Below are 15,312 nucleotides of genomic sequence, written 5' to 3' on the forward strand. Positions count from 1 at the left end.
CTCCCCCTCCTTTCTCTCATCGCCCCCTCTTTTCTCTCTCTTTCTCTCATCCCCTCCTCCTTTCTCTATTATCTCGCCCTCTTTTCTCTCTCTTTCTCTCTCATCTCCCCTCCTCTCTCTCATCTCCCCCTCCTCTCTCTCATCCCCTCCTCTTTTCTCTCATCGCCCCTCTTTTCTCTCTCTCTCTCTCTCTCTCTCTCATCCCCTCCTCCTTTCTCTCATCTCGCCCTCTTTTCTCTCTCTTTCTCTCTCATCGCCCCTCTCTCTCATCTCCCCCTCCTCCTTTCTCTCATCGCCCCTCTTTTCTCTCTCTTTCTCTCTCTCTCTCATCCCCTCCTCCTTTCTCTCATCTCGCCCTCTTTTCTCTCTTTCTCTCCCTGTCCCTCTCTTTCTCCCTCTCCTCCTTTCTCTCATCTCCCCTCCTGTCTCTCTTTCTCTCCCTCTCTCTCATCTCCCCCTCTCTTTCTCTCCCTCTCTCTCATCTCCCCCTCTCTCTCATCTCCCCCTCTCTTTCTCTCCCTCTCTCTCATCTCCCCCTCTCTCTCATCTCCCCCTCTCTCTCATCTCCCCCTCTCTCTCATCTCCCTCCTCCTTTCTCTCATCTCCCCCTCCTTTCTCTCATCTCCCCTCCCGACATTGCGATCGAGCTTCATCTATCACCTGCTCGTTGTGTGCTCGTCGAACCTTTCAAAGAATCGCCATCACAACAAAACCCCTCGGCCCCGCGGACGAACGAGGGCGACAGCGGTGCCAGAAGGTGTGTCCGCCGGTCCGTCCGCGCCGACGAGGTGACCGACCCTCGGCCCGTGACCCCCTCGAGGCTTCCTCGTTATCAAGCGACCGCTCCGGTTAGGCCTCCTGGCACCGTGTAAAAGGACCTGGTCTTTTGCATCCCGAGGCGAGCGCTACACCTTCGGGACGCGAGGGGAGGAGAAGGAGGAGGAGGAAGACGAGGAGGGAGGGGTCTGAAGATCCATTCGGTCCCCGCGTCGTGACATCTCCATCGTGCTTCGTCGGGACCCTCTCGGACCCGCCGTACGATCTGCTCCGGTGACGGGCATGGCCGGCTCGGGATGGCCCCGACGCGCCTCCTTGCTGCGTTGGTTGCTCCCGCTGTGCGCCCTGGCCCGAGTGGCCCAGGTAAGGGTGGCCCGTGGCGGCGGCGCAGGCGGAAGCGACGGCATTGTGATTCCATGGAGCCGAGGTTATCCGAATGTGATGTGAATTAACCCTCCTCGGCGTTTGACGGGCGTCGAGGATCCCGATTGGTGCGTGCCGCCGTACTTTCGGTGCGTGCTTATTGCGAGGACGTGTTTGTACTCGCTGCTTGTAATAAAATAAATAATCCCCGCGCTTAATCCAGGGATCATTACCCACCGGCGGCACGGAATCCCAGAGCGGCCATCTTTCCGACATTATGAGCCGGCTATCTGATCGACGCGTTCCCTTCGCTGCACCTTCTCACCACGCACACCAACTCGTTCCTGAAAGCACAAGTGAAGGATCCATAGATCGACCCAGAAGGAGAACGATGCACTTACATCAGCTGCACCATTCAATGTCCCCATTACTATTCGATGTAATAGTAAAAATAAATAAATCGCATTAATCAATTAATTAATTTTTATTAAACTCGTTTGTGGAGTTGAGGTCACCTGTACTCCTTACTCAACAAATAATTAATTAATTTTATCCCCACCACTCCATCGGTACATCCAATCCAGTACATTTGATGGACAACCTCCTTGTCACTGTCCTTTCGGTGACAAACTGGGAGTAAATCATGACATTGTTTCGGAACTTTCTCGGTCTCTCCCCCGTGTGCGTGTGGTGCACGTGGTGTGTGTGGGGTGTGACATAAATCCTACGACTTCCATTGCCCCCGACTTCCTGTAGCGGCACCCCTCTATCCCGAGCGTCCTCTATGAACCTACTTCTGATGTCCTTCACAAATTGCAACTCATCTTTGGTCTGCTGCTTCTCCTGCCAACTGCGTCCATGGGGAAGACCTGCCCGATCGCACACCCCGTCCTCCCTCCTGAACCAGTGCACACTATTCCAGTACTTGTTTTGGTGTGTGCGTGTACGTGCGTACCCACCAAGAGATGTAATGATGCCAGCACACCTACTTGAGATGCATTGAACGGCTCATGGAATCCCGTTGATTGGCGACGACCACGGATGCATATTCCATGTCCATTTAATCCATTCCATCTGAAATGATAGCTGAGCGAGACTTGCAGGAAAGTTAATCCATTGCGTGATGGGATCTTGAACCACGTGAACTTGACAGATATCCTCATATGTACACTTCGTCCTCGGCTACTTGCTGGCACGTGTTCTTGCAATGGACATTCGTGCACAACTCCATCATTATTTTCATTCACACCGTGTGTGTGTGTGTGTGTGTGTGTGTGTGTGTGTGTGTGTGTGTGTGTGTGTGTGTGTGTGTGTGTGTGTGTGTGTGTGTGTGTGTGTGCCCACTCCCCCGTGTGTGTGCGTTTGGATTATTACAGCCCTGACATGTAGGCCGAGTACCATCACACTGTGTTGTCTCCCCTGCTCAAGGGCATGTGCCGCAGACAATTCAAAGTCTGGCTCGGAATTCAATTCTTCATCAACGTTTGTGCCCCACGCAGTATCCCATGGCATGTGTTCGGACGGTTTGTCTTTGCATGATTTCATTCGTTAGCCGCATCCATTTCCAGAACTCGTGGTTGCCCTTCCATTCCGATAATGTGCTATCGCATGTGTATAATGTGCTATCGCACGTTGTGCCACCGATGCAGTCCCCATCCACCCACATCCCTATTTTGTTGTTGACATGATTGAGTGAATGAATAAGTAAAGCCAGAGCTTGATTCTTATGATGATGATGTAGGAGTTCAGCTTCTGATGAATAACCTTCTGGCTCAAAATGGTCACTCAGATCAGCTGTTTATAAACTTAAAATCTCTATATTTATTAATATGACCCGACTGCAAAGCCGCAATGAGCCGGCGAAGCCAAAGCCTCTTGCCACTATTTTACCCATCACTATGGTATCAGTAGGTTAGGTAGTTGGTAGTAGGTAGGTGTAGTAGGTACCGTACCTGGTAAGACTTGGTAAAAGAGAAGGGCAGACAGTCCTCCCTAATACCTACATACAATAAATGTCACAAGAAGCTTAAGGAAGTAACTATACGATGTGCTCGCTTAAGGCCTATTTTAAGAAATTTTAACTGGGCTTAAAGGGGAACGGACATGAGTATAGACATCAAATGCTTAAGATTAATTAATTGTAGCAACAAAAAAGATTAAGTTTGGCGCAAAAATTGTTGCTCTAGCATGCGTGAATCGTGAGATATCCGAGTTTTAAAATGCCAATAGCAGACGATTTCTCTCGCGCCGGCCAGCATCTGGTGATGACTATCATCGTCATCGTGACGTCATCGGAGGAAGCTGATGTGACCGCGCAATAGTAAACAATGGCAGACACCGACTCTGATAGTTGCGTAAGTCTGGATATCAGCGATATTTCTGACCAATCTGATGCGGAAAATGAAGAGAAAGTTAATAATCTTGGGGAATCACACTCGATTCTCCCATACAGATTCGAACCATACCGTCCAGAGAGTGAAGAAGAGAAATCGTCGGACACAGACACAATGGCGATCGATTTTGATCTCGGGCGCCTCCAAAATACTGAATGGTATTCATTTTTATGTCTCTTTTTTAATTGAAAAAGTTTCTTTTTCTGGTCAATGGAATACATAACTAATATTTAATTAATGTTCGGTGCCGTGAGGCAAGAAATGGATAGAAACACAGAAACGAAATACGACTTTATTGAATTAGTGCAGCACTGCAGGTGTATCAGTTGTAATTGTATCATTATAGCACTCTCTATAATGCAAGCAATCTCTGTGTGTCTGTGTGTCTGTCTGTGTGTATGTCTGTGACCGCTGTTTCTCGACAACCACTGGTCCGATCTAAGTGAAACTTGCCAGGTATATTGCTGGGGACCTGAGGATGTGCCTTTTCAAGGTTTGCTATTAATTGGACAAGTGGTTACCAAGTTATGGCCATTTATTTAGCAAACACATACGTTTTGTACGTGAATGAAGGAACAGCAAAGGACGAGAGCGAAGGAACGGCGAAGGACGAGAGCGAAGACCGAAGGAACGATGCAAGTTTTAATTTTTCTTTGCACGTACGGTCAAGCGACAGCGAAGGAACCGCGTGTGTTTGTTGTTTCTGCCTCGCGGTTTGAAAATTGAATACTTGGCCATTAAAACGAATTTGCGATTAATCGTAACTGCGATATGTGAAGTTCCGGACAGTGAGGCCTTATTTTTGGTACGTACGTCAACGTACGTATGTCCACGTACTTACCTCCCCGCACGTACGGGCACGCACTAGCAGCAGCCACACACCGACTGGGCACGATTCCAACTGATCGTAACGAAAACAAAGCGATGTTCTGATCGTCACGAAGCCAACAAGGCTTTAAGAACGAAAAACTGGGTTACTTCGCAAACGTCATTTCCGGTTTGCGGTTTTGACAAAACTGATTTTGCTTGTTCGGCGATACTTTGACAAATTCTAATAAAACTGCGAAGATATTTGTGAAATGAACTCAATAGAAGTGTTTAAGATATGTTTATGTTTTGAAATCTGCAAAGTTGTTTTGGTCGTGTCCGTTCTCCTTTAACATACGTTTTCACAGTATGTGTGTAGTCTTCTAACTTCAGTCGCTGTCAGGACTGGTTCTCTCTGGGCACTGCGGCTTCCCCCACCAGAAGAAGTTAGCTTGCAGTAAGATCAGTGCCGACAGGTCAGACGATAGCGCCGTTTCAACGGCAATGTGTGACTGTCGTTAATCAAACCATGTCAATGGCGCTGATTGGCTGACCTAAGCTGATCGCTGATTGGTCAGCTCACAAAATTTCGCAAATTCAGACCTAAAATGACACCATTTGCATTATGGATGAGATTAAAATTGATAAAATTTACTTCTTGATTAATTCGGTGAATTCCGTCTCAACTTCGGATATTTCCGGCCGTGAAAAACTATCCCCTACGGTCGCGAGATTTCTAAAAAATAATTCTTCGTCAATTTTAGAATATTTCATGCCGTTTTCACCCTCCGAAACGCGTAATAAGCTTTTTTGAAATAATTTTTGAAATGCTCGAATCTCATTGGTTCCGGTGTTTGGTGACTTTTCGTTGAAGATAACGAGGTTGGTCTTAAAGTATTTTAATGACACATTAGAGGTGCATCAGATTGTGAATCAAACAGACGGGTGAAACAAATTCCTATTGAACTTTTTCTCAATTTTTATATGCATACTTCCACATCCGGACGATGGCTGCCTCCATTGAGTGATTTGGTTTTAGAAATATTTTTTCAAATGCTCGAATCTCATTGGTTCCGGTGTTTGGTGACCATTTTCGTTGAAGATAACCAGGCCCGTGCGGGCCGAGGTTGGTCTTAAAGTATTTTAATAATAAATTGGAGGTGCATAAGATTGTGAATCAAACAAAGACGGGTGAAACAAACTCCTATTGAACCTTTTTCAATTTGTTATGCATACTTCCGCATCCGCAAGATGGCGGCCTCCATTGAGCGATTTGGTGCGTCACAACTTCGGAATTCTCAAGCCAAGGGATCCAGCATAATCTGGTTTTCAACATAATACGTATGCGTTTATTCACAACACCGGCTTCACCGGCTATTATATATTTTTAAGAAAGGTGTTTCGAACCAGAAAGTAAAACTCGATCTACTCGGCATGTTTGAGCAAATAAACAAGAGCAGACCCTGTCTTGAGCAACGTTTCACCCACTTCACAGCAGGCTTCATTTGGCCAATTGGCACATCTAGGGTCAGTGTGATCCTTCTGTTTAATCTACCATTCCTGACTGCAAACCTCCTACCTGGTAATCAGCAGGGCAGAAACACTATGTCCATGTGGCAGACAACACTTGTTGCTAACAGGTCCTGCAGAAAGTGCTGTGATGGGACTCGATCTGTGTCCTGATGCCTCGTCAAGTTAGGGGGTTCGATTTGTGTATATATATATATATATATATATATATATATATATATATATATATATATATATATATATATATATATATATATATATATATATATAGGCATATCCACAGTAAAGTGCTACCATTGTGTGACACAGGTCAATAAAATTGAAAATGCATCAGCAGTATCTGTACATGCTTTATATAAAATTAGGACCTATACTGTTAATACATTTTATTGCGTGAAGATAGTGGCTATGCTGTGTGTGGGTAAGGAAGGTTGTTTTTTTTCAACATCACACATAGAGATAACGTATGGGACATTGACATTTATTATGTGCTCATTTTTTATGAATATTGCAGAAGTTGAGGTTATTGACGATGTCTGGAAAAAGCTATTCAAGTCAACTATTAATTACCATGAAAACATGTTGATTTGAGAAAAAGCTTGTCTGTCCATGAATAAGAACTTTTAAGTTCTGAATTAAATCAAACCAGCCTAAGAAGATTTCTTTTGTTTCATGTTTGGTGTGTGTTAACTACTTTAGTGGAACTATTCGTGACATCTGATGTTACTGTCAAATGTACCGTTCGTTACCGTCCTTTTGAGGAGAAAGTGTCATGATTGATTGCAGTGGATGAAGGTGATATTATTTGTAACATTAAATTGATTGATGCAAGTACCAGAGGTTTGCCACATTTGGGACTCAGTTCAGAAATTCATTGTCGGTGTTTGTGCATACAAAGCAGGTTAAGGACTTGCGTTTATCACTGAAGCAATAACCATGTCAAGCACGATAGCAATTTTACTAACTCTGACGTCTCATAGATATTTATTTCTTAGGAACGTGGCCCAGCCCTCTGTTGTATATGCATATATACTGCCTGTCCAAATAACCGGATACATTTTAACAAATTTTTTTCTGTGTCAGGGATTCTCCATTGATCACAAGTACCCTATGCACTTCTTTCAAAAAATATTTGAAGGAATTGTCGTTTATTTACTTATTTTTATTTTTTTCTGGCAATCTTCAAACTTGGAGTCGTTGAATAAGTTAACTTTTCCAAAAGTCTTATTTTTGCTGTGCAATTTTTTATTTTTTTTGCTGTCTTATTTTTGCCTTCCTTCAGAGGAAGGTTTCCGGTGATGTTGCAGTTATGGGATTGAAGTCCCTCTACAGTCTACAGTCTGCAGCCACAGAACCACTTTTCATCATACTGCGACAGCACGTATATATTGCTGTTGGCAAATCCATATATTGAACTGGGATTCAATTCTGAGTTTGGCCCGCTGGTTGCATCACATCTGAGGTGTGGCTGTGCTGCCGATGCTGTGCCTCATGTAGGTCCACGCAGCAATTTGGACTTTGGCCAGGGTGCCGGTAATAACTCCCATCTTCTTCTTGAGAGACACCAAGTTGGATCTTTTATGTGCATCATCTAATGCTGGCAGATGGGATTCCCTGTTTTTAACGTCCATCTGATGGATGGCGCGCACATTGACGTCATCGCTCTACCTGCAGTGCGCCGCCAGGGTGACAGTTTATAGCTGTGCTGAGATTGAAAACGAGGCGAGACAGCTCAAACTTGAGTTTGCGTAGATGTAGTCATGTTGTGACTGGCTTTAAGAAACTACTCTGAACAACCGCTTTATATTTATACTAAAGATAGTTATCTCTATCCAAAGATAACTTCCAAAGATAGCATGAACTTAACATGATCAGGAATTTATGTGTTTTTCCTCTCTGGTGTTGTCAAGGTTTGCTCAGTTCATGCCAAAATTAATTATGTTCTTGGTCCACTGCCTATCAATGTGTGGCATTTGGCCATCCTATATATATTTGAGCATGTGTGTATATCAGCATACTGCACATGTTGTTTATCACAAAAGGTTGTTGAAATAATGAGCTCTTTACCTGGCTCAGGGTTTTATCTCAGGTAATCAAAAAGAGGAACCAATACAGGGATGTTTAAAACATCTTTTGAAAATGTATGCTCTGCTGCCACCTGCCTGCTGCTGCCTGGGTAATGTGCGCTGGGAAATCCGAATCGCCCTCTTTGTATTTGCGGGACCTGGACATGGGCCCAGTACTAAACAATTGAATGTAACACCTTTGCACAATACATCTTCGCAACAATTAATAATTATAACATGGAAAACGTTATTTTGACAAGATTTAAAGATAATATACTGACTGAAGTGATGTTTGTTGGAATTGAGGATGGAGGTCACAAACTTGATTTTGGGTCATTGGGCCGCCGCGATGGTGGTGCCTACCAGCTCTCGGGGCAAGATTTCTGATTTCTGTGCAGCCGAAGGAATAACACATACATCTGATGTGAGAGCAATGCAACAAGGTTTTACACACAATGCCTTGTTGTTTGTAGCCGGTGTTATGTAGGACCACTGTTCTACAGTTATGGGACCATTTATTTATTACATGCACATGGGAGGTAGAGGGGAGTTGGACCATGTATACCTGGAATATCGGGAAGAGAAGTGGGTGTGGGGCAGGGAGAGGGTTGTAATTCCACCATGTATTGTTTATGCAATAAATTAGCCTTGCCTGTTCCTGAAGGGACAGGTGTGTGTGTGTGTGTGTGTGTGTGTGTGTGTGTGTGTGTGTGTGTGTGTGTGTGTGTGTGTGTGTGTGTGTGTGTGTGTGTGTGTGTGTGTGTGTACGTACACTGGCGTGGAATCAGCCTTGAAGTCTATGATGGTTTCGCACCTGGGTTGCATGCCTACTATCGCACCAACACCTTTTGACCTTCATTTCAATCTGACAATTGAGAGCTGGAGGAAATGCTGTCCAACCCTTGCTACGTCAATGTTATACTAGGTAAGGATGAGGTAAAAGGATTAAGAGGCCTGTAAATCTGACAGTGATGGCATCTTTGTTTTATTATGATGCAGTTGCAGTGGGTACCACCAGAGAGACTATGGAGAGATCAGCACATGTACTTGATGAGATGGCATCAGAATATGGATTACTGATGAACATGCCAAAAACAAAGGTGCTGCTAGTGGGGACATGAGGTGAGGATTAGGAGGACATGCAGCTAATATAAATCAGAGTACAAGCCATGATCAAGGCAGTGACTGACTTCAGATGCCTTCAATTATTGAATCACATGGATGTATCAGAAAGGAGATGGATGACAGGATTTCCTGTACCAAAAGAATGCTTGGAGCAATTTCCAGACCTATATTCAGGGACAATAATATTTCCTTGAAGACGAAAACACAGTTTACTGTGCTGTAGTGCCGAGTGTGTTGTTGGTGTTTAGCCCCGGGCAGTTCACTTGAACAAGCCCACAGCACGGAGACAGCCAATTGATCTCCCAGGAGCAACCCAGAGGTCCCCCCCCCCATTTCCAGGATGGTGTACTCCCCGCCGTCATGAAGTCAGGGCCATGACAGAGTTAGAGAGAGAGAGACAAGAGGGAAAGGGCAGGTCCATGGGGACCGATCGGCACTCTGACCATGCCCACGCTGCCCTGACGAATCCGGGCAGCAGGCGAAGAATGGGGAAGACTTGGCCTCCGAATTGTTTTGTGGGGGAGAGGGGGGGGGGTGGAAGGGGTGCAACTACCCGCGAAGAGGCGTCCTCGATAGTTGCCGAGTGTGCTGTTCTGTTGTACAGGGTTGAGAAATGAACCAACATGAGGGGCGTATCCAGGAAGATTGAGGCTTCAACGGAAGCCTACATAGCACATTGAGTGTCAGTAAGGCTCAACAATGGACAGGGCGTAGTAGTGTACACATAGGGAGATGGTTTGGAATGGATGTGGCACTATAATGTATTATTGCCTCCAGAAGACTTCACTGGTTAGGTCATCTTGCTCAGGTGGAAGACAACCACATCCATAATCTGTTATTTGGATGGTTGTCAAAGCACTTCCCAGTGCATGGAACCAAGCTGATATGGAGACTCAAAGTTATACAAGACCTGAAGAAGTTTAATATTGATGAAGGCAGCTGGTGCCATGGAGCTGAGGAAAGAGGATGTTTAAGAACAGAATGTAAAAAGGGGCTAGATGCCTGTTAGTCAGGGCCCTTAGGGATATTTTGGTTCAAATTCTTCCAAAAGCATCAAATTTGGCACAGATGTTGCCCATGCCATACTCTTTCGATTTTTGATGGGCGCCAAGGGCGGTATGATCCGGGGACCATACCGGTCCATCCCGCCATGTCACCTGACCTATGACCTCATAATTAGGATATGCATCCAATCACATGGCATACTATAAGTGGTCAAAGTTCAAAATGAATCGATCGAAAAATGAAGGCAGGGATCCATTTTTAAGGTTTTCATAAAATCCAATATGGCCGCCAGGTCACATGACCTATGACGTCATATTTATGACATGTATACAATCATGTATACATGAACCCGGATCAGGATCGCAAAAAAAATTGAACACAAGGATATGGCATACAGTTCATAAAACATCAAAATCCGTACCTTTGTAATTAGACTGATGAACTGCATATGCCTGAAAATGAGGAAATAGACATGTAAATATTTCCTCTAATTGTCAAAAATAAGGTCAGAGTTCGATTACCCAACCCAGAAACATAAAATGGTGAACCTCGCGTAAATCTTGACAAAAAACTCAAAAACCGACATGTTTGACTCAAAAATGACCTGTAAGATGACCTTGAGGGTTGACCTTGACCTCGAATCATCAAAATAACATCATAATTGGATTCCTCGACCTCGAACACCCCTGAAAAGTGGTATCATACATGATTCCAACCCTTTTGGTCATTTAACTGATTTTCCTCTAATCCGGGTGGCGGCCATTTAGTATTTCGCCAATATGGGGCCCCCGGGGGAGGTGCCCGTCTTGGCGCCCGTCAAAAATCGAAAGAGTATGGCATGGGCAACATCTGGGCCAAATTTGGTGCTTTTGGAAGAATTTGAACCAAACGGCCCCAAAATATCCCTAAAGGCCCTGACTACGTGCCAATAAGAGAGCGGAGCTGGCCAGAGCAAACAACCATGCTGTTGCTCGACAAGAATCGACAACAAGTTGTATGGCAAAAATATGACAACATATTGCAAGACATAAACAAGGAAAAGAGCAATTAGAGATTGCAAACCCTCGCCAGGATGTATTTTCAGTGGTTTTTAAGGCTTTTGTGTTAAAACAAATATGGCGGCCGAACCAAGTGACCGATGACGTCGCTTCACATACGGTATTTATTTATAAAACCTTCGCGATTATCGTCGACATTTGTGGGATTTGCCTTGCCATTCACAGATTTTCCCTCGCCATTCGTGGATTTTTCCTCTCTATTCGCTGGTTTTGCGATTCGCGGATTTTCCAGGAACATATCCCCCACGCATGGCATATATATATTCTCCCGTTATGTAGCAACATCAATGTCACTGAGAATACAATCTAAACTAGAACGGCACTCAGTAGAGAGCATATCTCCGCCTGGTTGGCCATATCACTCAATGGTGAAGAATCACTTTAAAAATTCTACTACCTGGATCTGGATCCAGATCTTCACCAAAAATTGAATCGATTCTTCCTTGTCACACACACAACCTGTCCAATAAGTTTCGTCCAAATCCATCCATAACTTTTTGAGATATCCTGCTATGTATTGTTTTTGGCCCCATCTCCCAATGGTGAAGAATCAGTTAAAAAATTTAATAAGTCTCATATCCGAATCCATATTCAGATCTTCACCAAAATCTAACCTTGTCACATTTGTCCTTGTCACACACTCAACCTCTCCACTAAGTTTCGTCAAAATCCATCCGTAACTTTTTGATACATCCTATCTCCCAATGGTGAAGAATCACTTAAAAAATTCTAGTAGCCGGAACCGAATCCGGATCTTCACCAAAATCTAACCATTTCATCCTTGTGACATACGCTACATCTTTGCGAAATTTCGTCCGAATCTGTCCACAACTTTTTGAGATATTTTGTTCACAAACAAACAAACAGACAGACAGACAGACAGATGAAAAATCGGTCAGAGACCAAAGACTTGCCGGAATGTACTTTGTTTTTTATCGGCCATTTTGGACAAATATGGCGGCCGAACCACGTGAGCGATGACGTCATCATTATTTGTTTTCTAAACTAAATTTTTCCTAGATTATGCTCAAGAAATTTCATCTTGATCGGATGAAGTTTTGTACTTGTTGAATTATGACGTCATAATGGAGGCACCTATGACATCATTATTAACATATTTTATTCCCCATGGAGAGTTCTTTACAATGAGCCATATCTCAATTTTTTCTATTCAGCACTTTCGAAGATATAGACGTGCAAAGTTTTACGGTTTTTCCAAGATGACGGCCGAACCATGTGACCGATGACGTCATCATTATTTTTTTTCTCCACCAGTTTATGCCGACATGCCGCTAAAGAAATTGCATCTTGATTGGATAAAGTTTTGTACTTGTCGAATTATCGAATTATGATGTCATAATAGAGGCATTGGGCCGAGAGAGTTAAAAATTGGACACAGTTTATTCCAGGGCAAGACAAATACGTGTGTAAAGTATGGCAATTCTATGTGCAATGATGTAGACGTAGTACTGCGCACAAACAGATGAGCAATCTGTCAGAGACCGAGGACTTGCCAGAATGTACTTTTTTATCGGCCATTTTGGACAAATATGGTGGACGAACCACGTGACCGATGACATCATCATTTGTTTTCTAAACGAATTTATTCCTAGATTATGCTCAAGAAATTTCATCTTGATCGGATGAAGTTTTGTACGCACGGGTGGGAGGCCAGAAGCAAACAGGCAATGCAGATACGGCGAATGCTAAAGCATGAAACCAATAAATTCCACATTCCTGTAGCACCTTCAGTCGCACGTCAGACATGGACAGCAAGTTCGTGAAGGACTTCCATGAAAAACGTACCCGTTCGCAAACAAACGGGTACGTTCATGTATAGAAACATCGATCGCGGGACCGTGGCGAATCTGCATATGGCGATCCGCGAAGTTCACGTTCAGAAAGTAGAAACCATCACGGTATGTCGTCATTCACTTGATCTTGAACTCGATATCTCTTTTTTAATTCCAAACACCATAACTCCAATTAATCACAAAATAAACTTTTAACAACATTGTTAATGTTTCCTTCATTGTAAAAACTACCAAATGAACAGTTAAAAGGATTTTGAGCCGATAGGTGTTACGGCCATGGCAAGATCGATGGAGACAGCGATCTGTTAGCGTATTCACCGCCCAAATAGCTATGTGGAATTCTCTCATGTAGAGATTAAACGTCTTTGAACTTTTCCTGAGGTCATTATTTACTTTTAATGATGTTTATATACGAATGATGTTTATATTGGTTTTGGGTCGTCCTTTCCGCATATCTCGTGGGATTGTAAGTTCAAGAATTCGTTCAAGGTTCGTGGGATTGTAAGTATGTAAGATTGTTGTTGTCCGAGTCCGATCGGTGCAGCGATCGGTGCAGCCGTTTGTGCGGCACCCGGGAAAGCAACATCGTCACAATGAGAACAATGAACGTCATGCGAACGCGAATGTTATGCATGAGTCCAAACCTGAGAATGCTGGAGACTAAAGCTGAAATTGGGAAAACTAAATAATCTATGTTACTCCTGTAGATCCCAGGATTATCCACCCAAAATATCGTTGAGATCGGTTCAGCAGTTTTTACGGTACCTTCGAACAGACAGATAGACATACAGACAGACGGACGGACATTTGGTGAATTATAGTAAGATTCAGCACTTTCGGAGATACAGTAAAACTTCCTCCAACGTGGGGGATACGTTCTGGGATAACCTCGTGTTGGAGGAATTTGCGTTGGAGGAATCATTAAGCGTATGGGGAAATTGGGGACATGTTCCAGGCTCCCCAAAAAACTGACCCGAAAACAGCCTTTCTTACTTTTTTTTTACATGTTTCTTTGTATGGAATGGTGCAGCATTATTAAATATACATTAAAACAAGTCAGGAGACGACGATGGTTCACGAGCAAGCGGTATTCAATGACAAAGGACGGACTATAACCGAAACGGGCTCGGACAGGCCAGGCCCGGAAATGTCAAAACAAAGGTTTCTGACCTTGAAATGAGATAGAAAATAATGTATAATCAGTTATGAGGTTAGTTAGCTACACAATACCGAAAATTCGGTGAAAAATGAAATGAAAAAAAAAAACAAAAAAAAAAGAAAAAAAAATGAAAAATGAAAGATCGAGCTCCGTGGGGCTGGACACATGACATTGGCCTATTTAACCAAATATCGAAACCCCTGTCAGATTCCAAAAAACCCCTCGGAGAAGATGTAGCTTGAACTTGATTACCCCCTAAAAAGACATCTATTTCGGGCGTGGGCGCAATGGGCGCAATACGCCCTCTCCAGGCAGGTCACAACTAGATCATGATATCAACCTCCCACCCAAGTTTCATCAAGGTCGGATGATATCATCGGGTAGTTATGCTGCGGACAGACAGACACAGAAAGAGACACACACGCAGACAGACGCACACACATGACGAATATAGTGGTCACTTGATAACTCGTGAACCAATAAGTGTTAGTATCATAATAGTACTGTATTATTGCAAAATAACTCACCTTACTGTGAGGTGGTTGTTGGAGGTGTGGGTGTTGAATTCACGGTAGAAGGGGTGGAAGGGGTTGAATTGCTGGTGGAAGGGGTTGAAGTGCTGCTGGTAGGTGTTGAAGTAGGCCGAAAGAATTGTGTTGTAGGCACTTGCTTTGCCTTCTGTTTTAACTCCCTGTGAAGTTCTATGTATGGATTTAAAACTGACTCTATGGCCCACTTGAACTTCAGGCTTCTTTCCACAAAAGGATCTATCCTTACAGCAATTTCTTGGGCAGTTATTGTTTCCTTGAAGAGCTCCTCCAGCAGTTTGGTGGTTAAGTCTGCCTTTTCTGGCTCTTCATCATATTATTCATTGTCTTCTTCATGAGATGTCTGGGTCACAAGTTCTTCAGTGGACAGTTCTTCTCCATGAGACTTTAACAGTTCTTCTACTTCTTCTTCCATGTCATCAAATCCTTCCCCTCCAATATGTTTTGCAAGATCAATGATCCTCTTCACTTCTTCTTTCCGACTAGGGAAACCTCTAAAATCATGGGCAATCCCAGGCCATAGCTTTTTCCAGCAACAGCTGAGGGTCTCACTTCGATCCAGACACTCAATCTTTTCTCCATTTTTTCAACAAGGGTGTCTCTCCTGCTGACGTATGATGTTGCAATGGAGGCTCCTGCACGAACGCTGGGCGGATTTTATATTCGG

The 15,312-nt window shown here is 43.8% G+C and overlaps 1 protein-coding gene across 1 annotated transcript in view; it reads left to right on the forward strand.

The window, feature by feature from the left end:
* The first annotated feature begins 656 nt into the window (after positions 1-656).
* Positions 657-15,312, forward strand: part of LOC137432928 (noelin) — a 203,956-nt gene continuing 189,300 nt past the window's right edge. The window contains exon 1 of the mRNA XM_078783741.1: positions 657-1,140. Within this exon, the coding sequence (XP_078639867.1) occupies positions 1,060-1,140 (81 nt within the window). The 5' untranslated portion in view covers positions 657-1,059. The remainder of the gene's footprint in view (positions 1,141-15,312) is intronic.

The sequence above is a fragment of the Myxine glutinosa genome, chromosome 8 (assembly GCF_964187855.1).
Source record: "Myxine glutinosa chromosome 8, kmMyxGlut1.1, whole genome shotgun sequence".
NCBI classification, from domain to species: Eukaryota; Metazoa; Chordata; class Myxini; order Myxiniformes; family Myxinidae; genus Myxine; species Myxine glutinosa.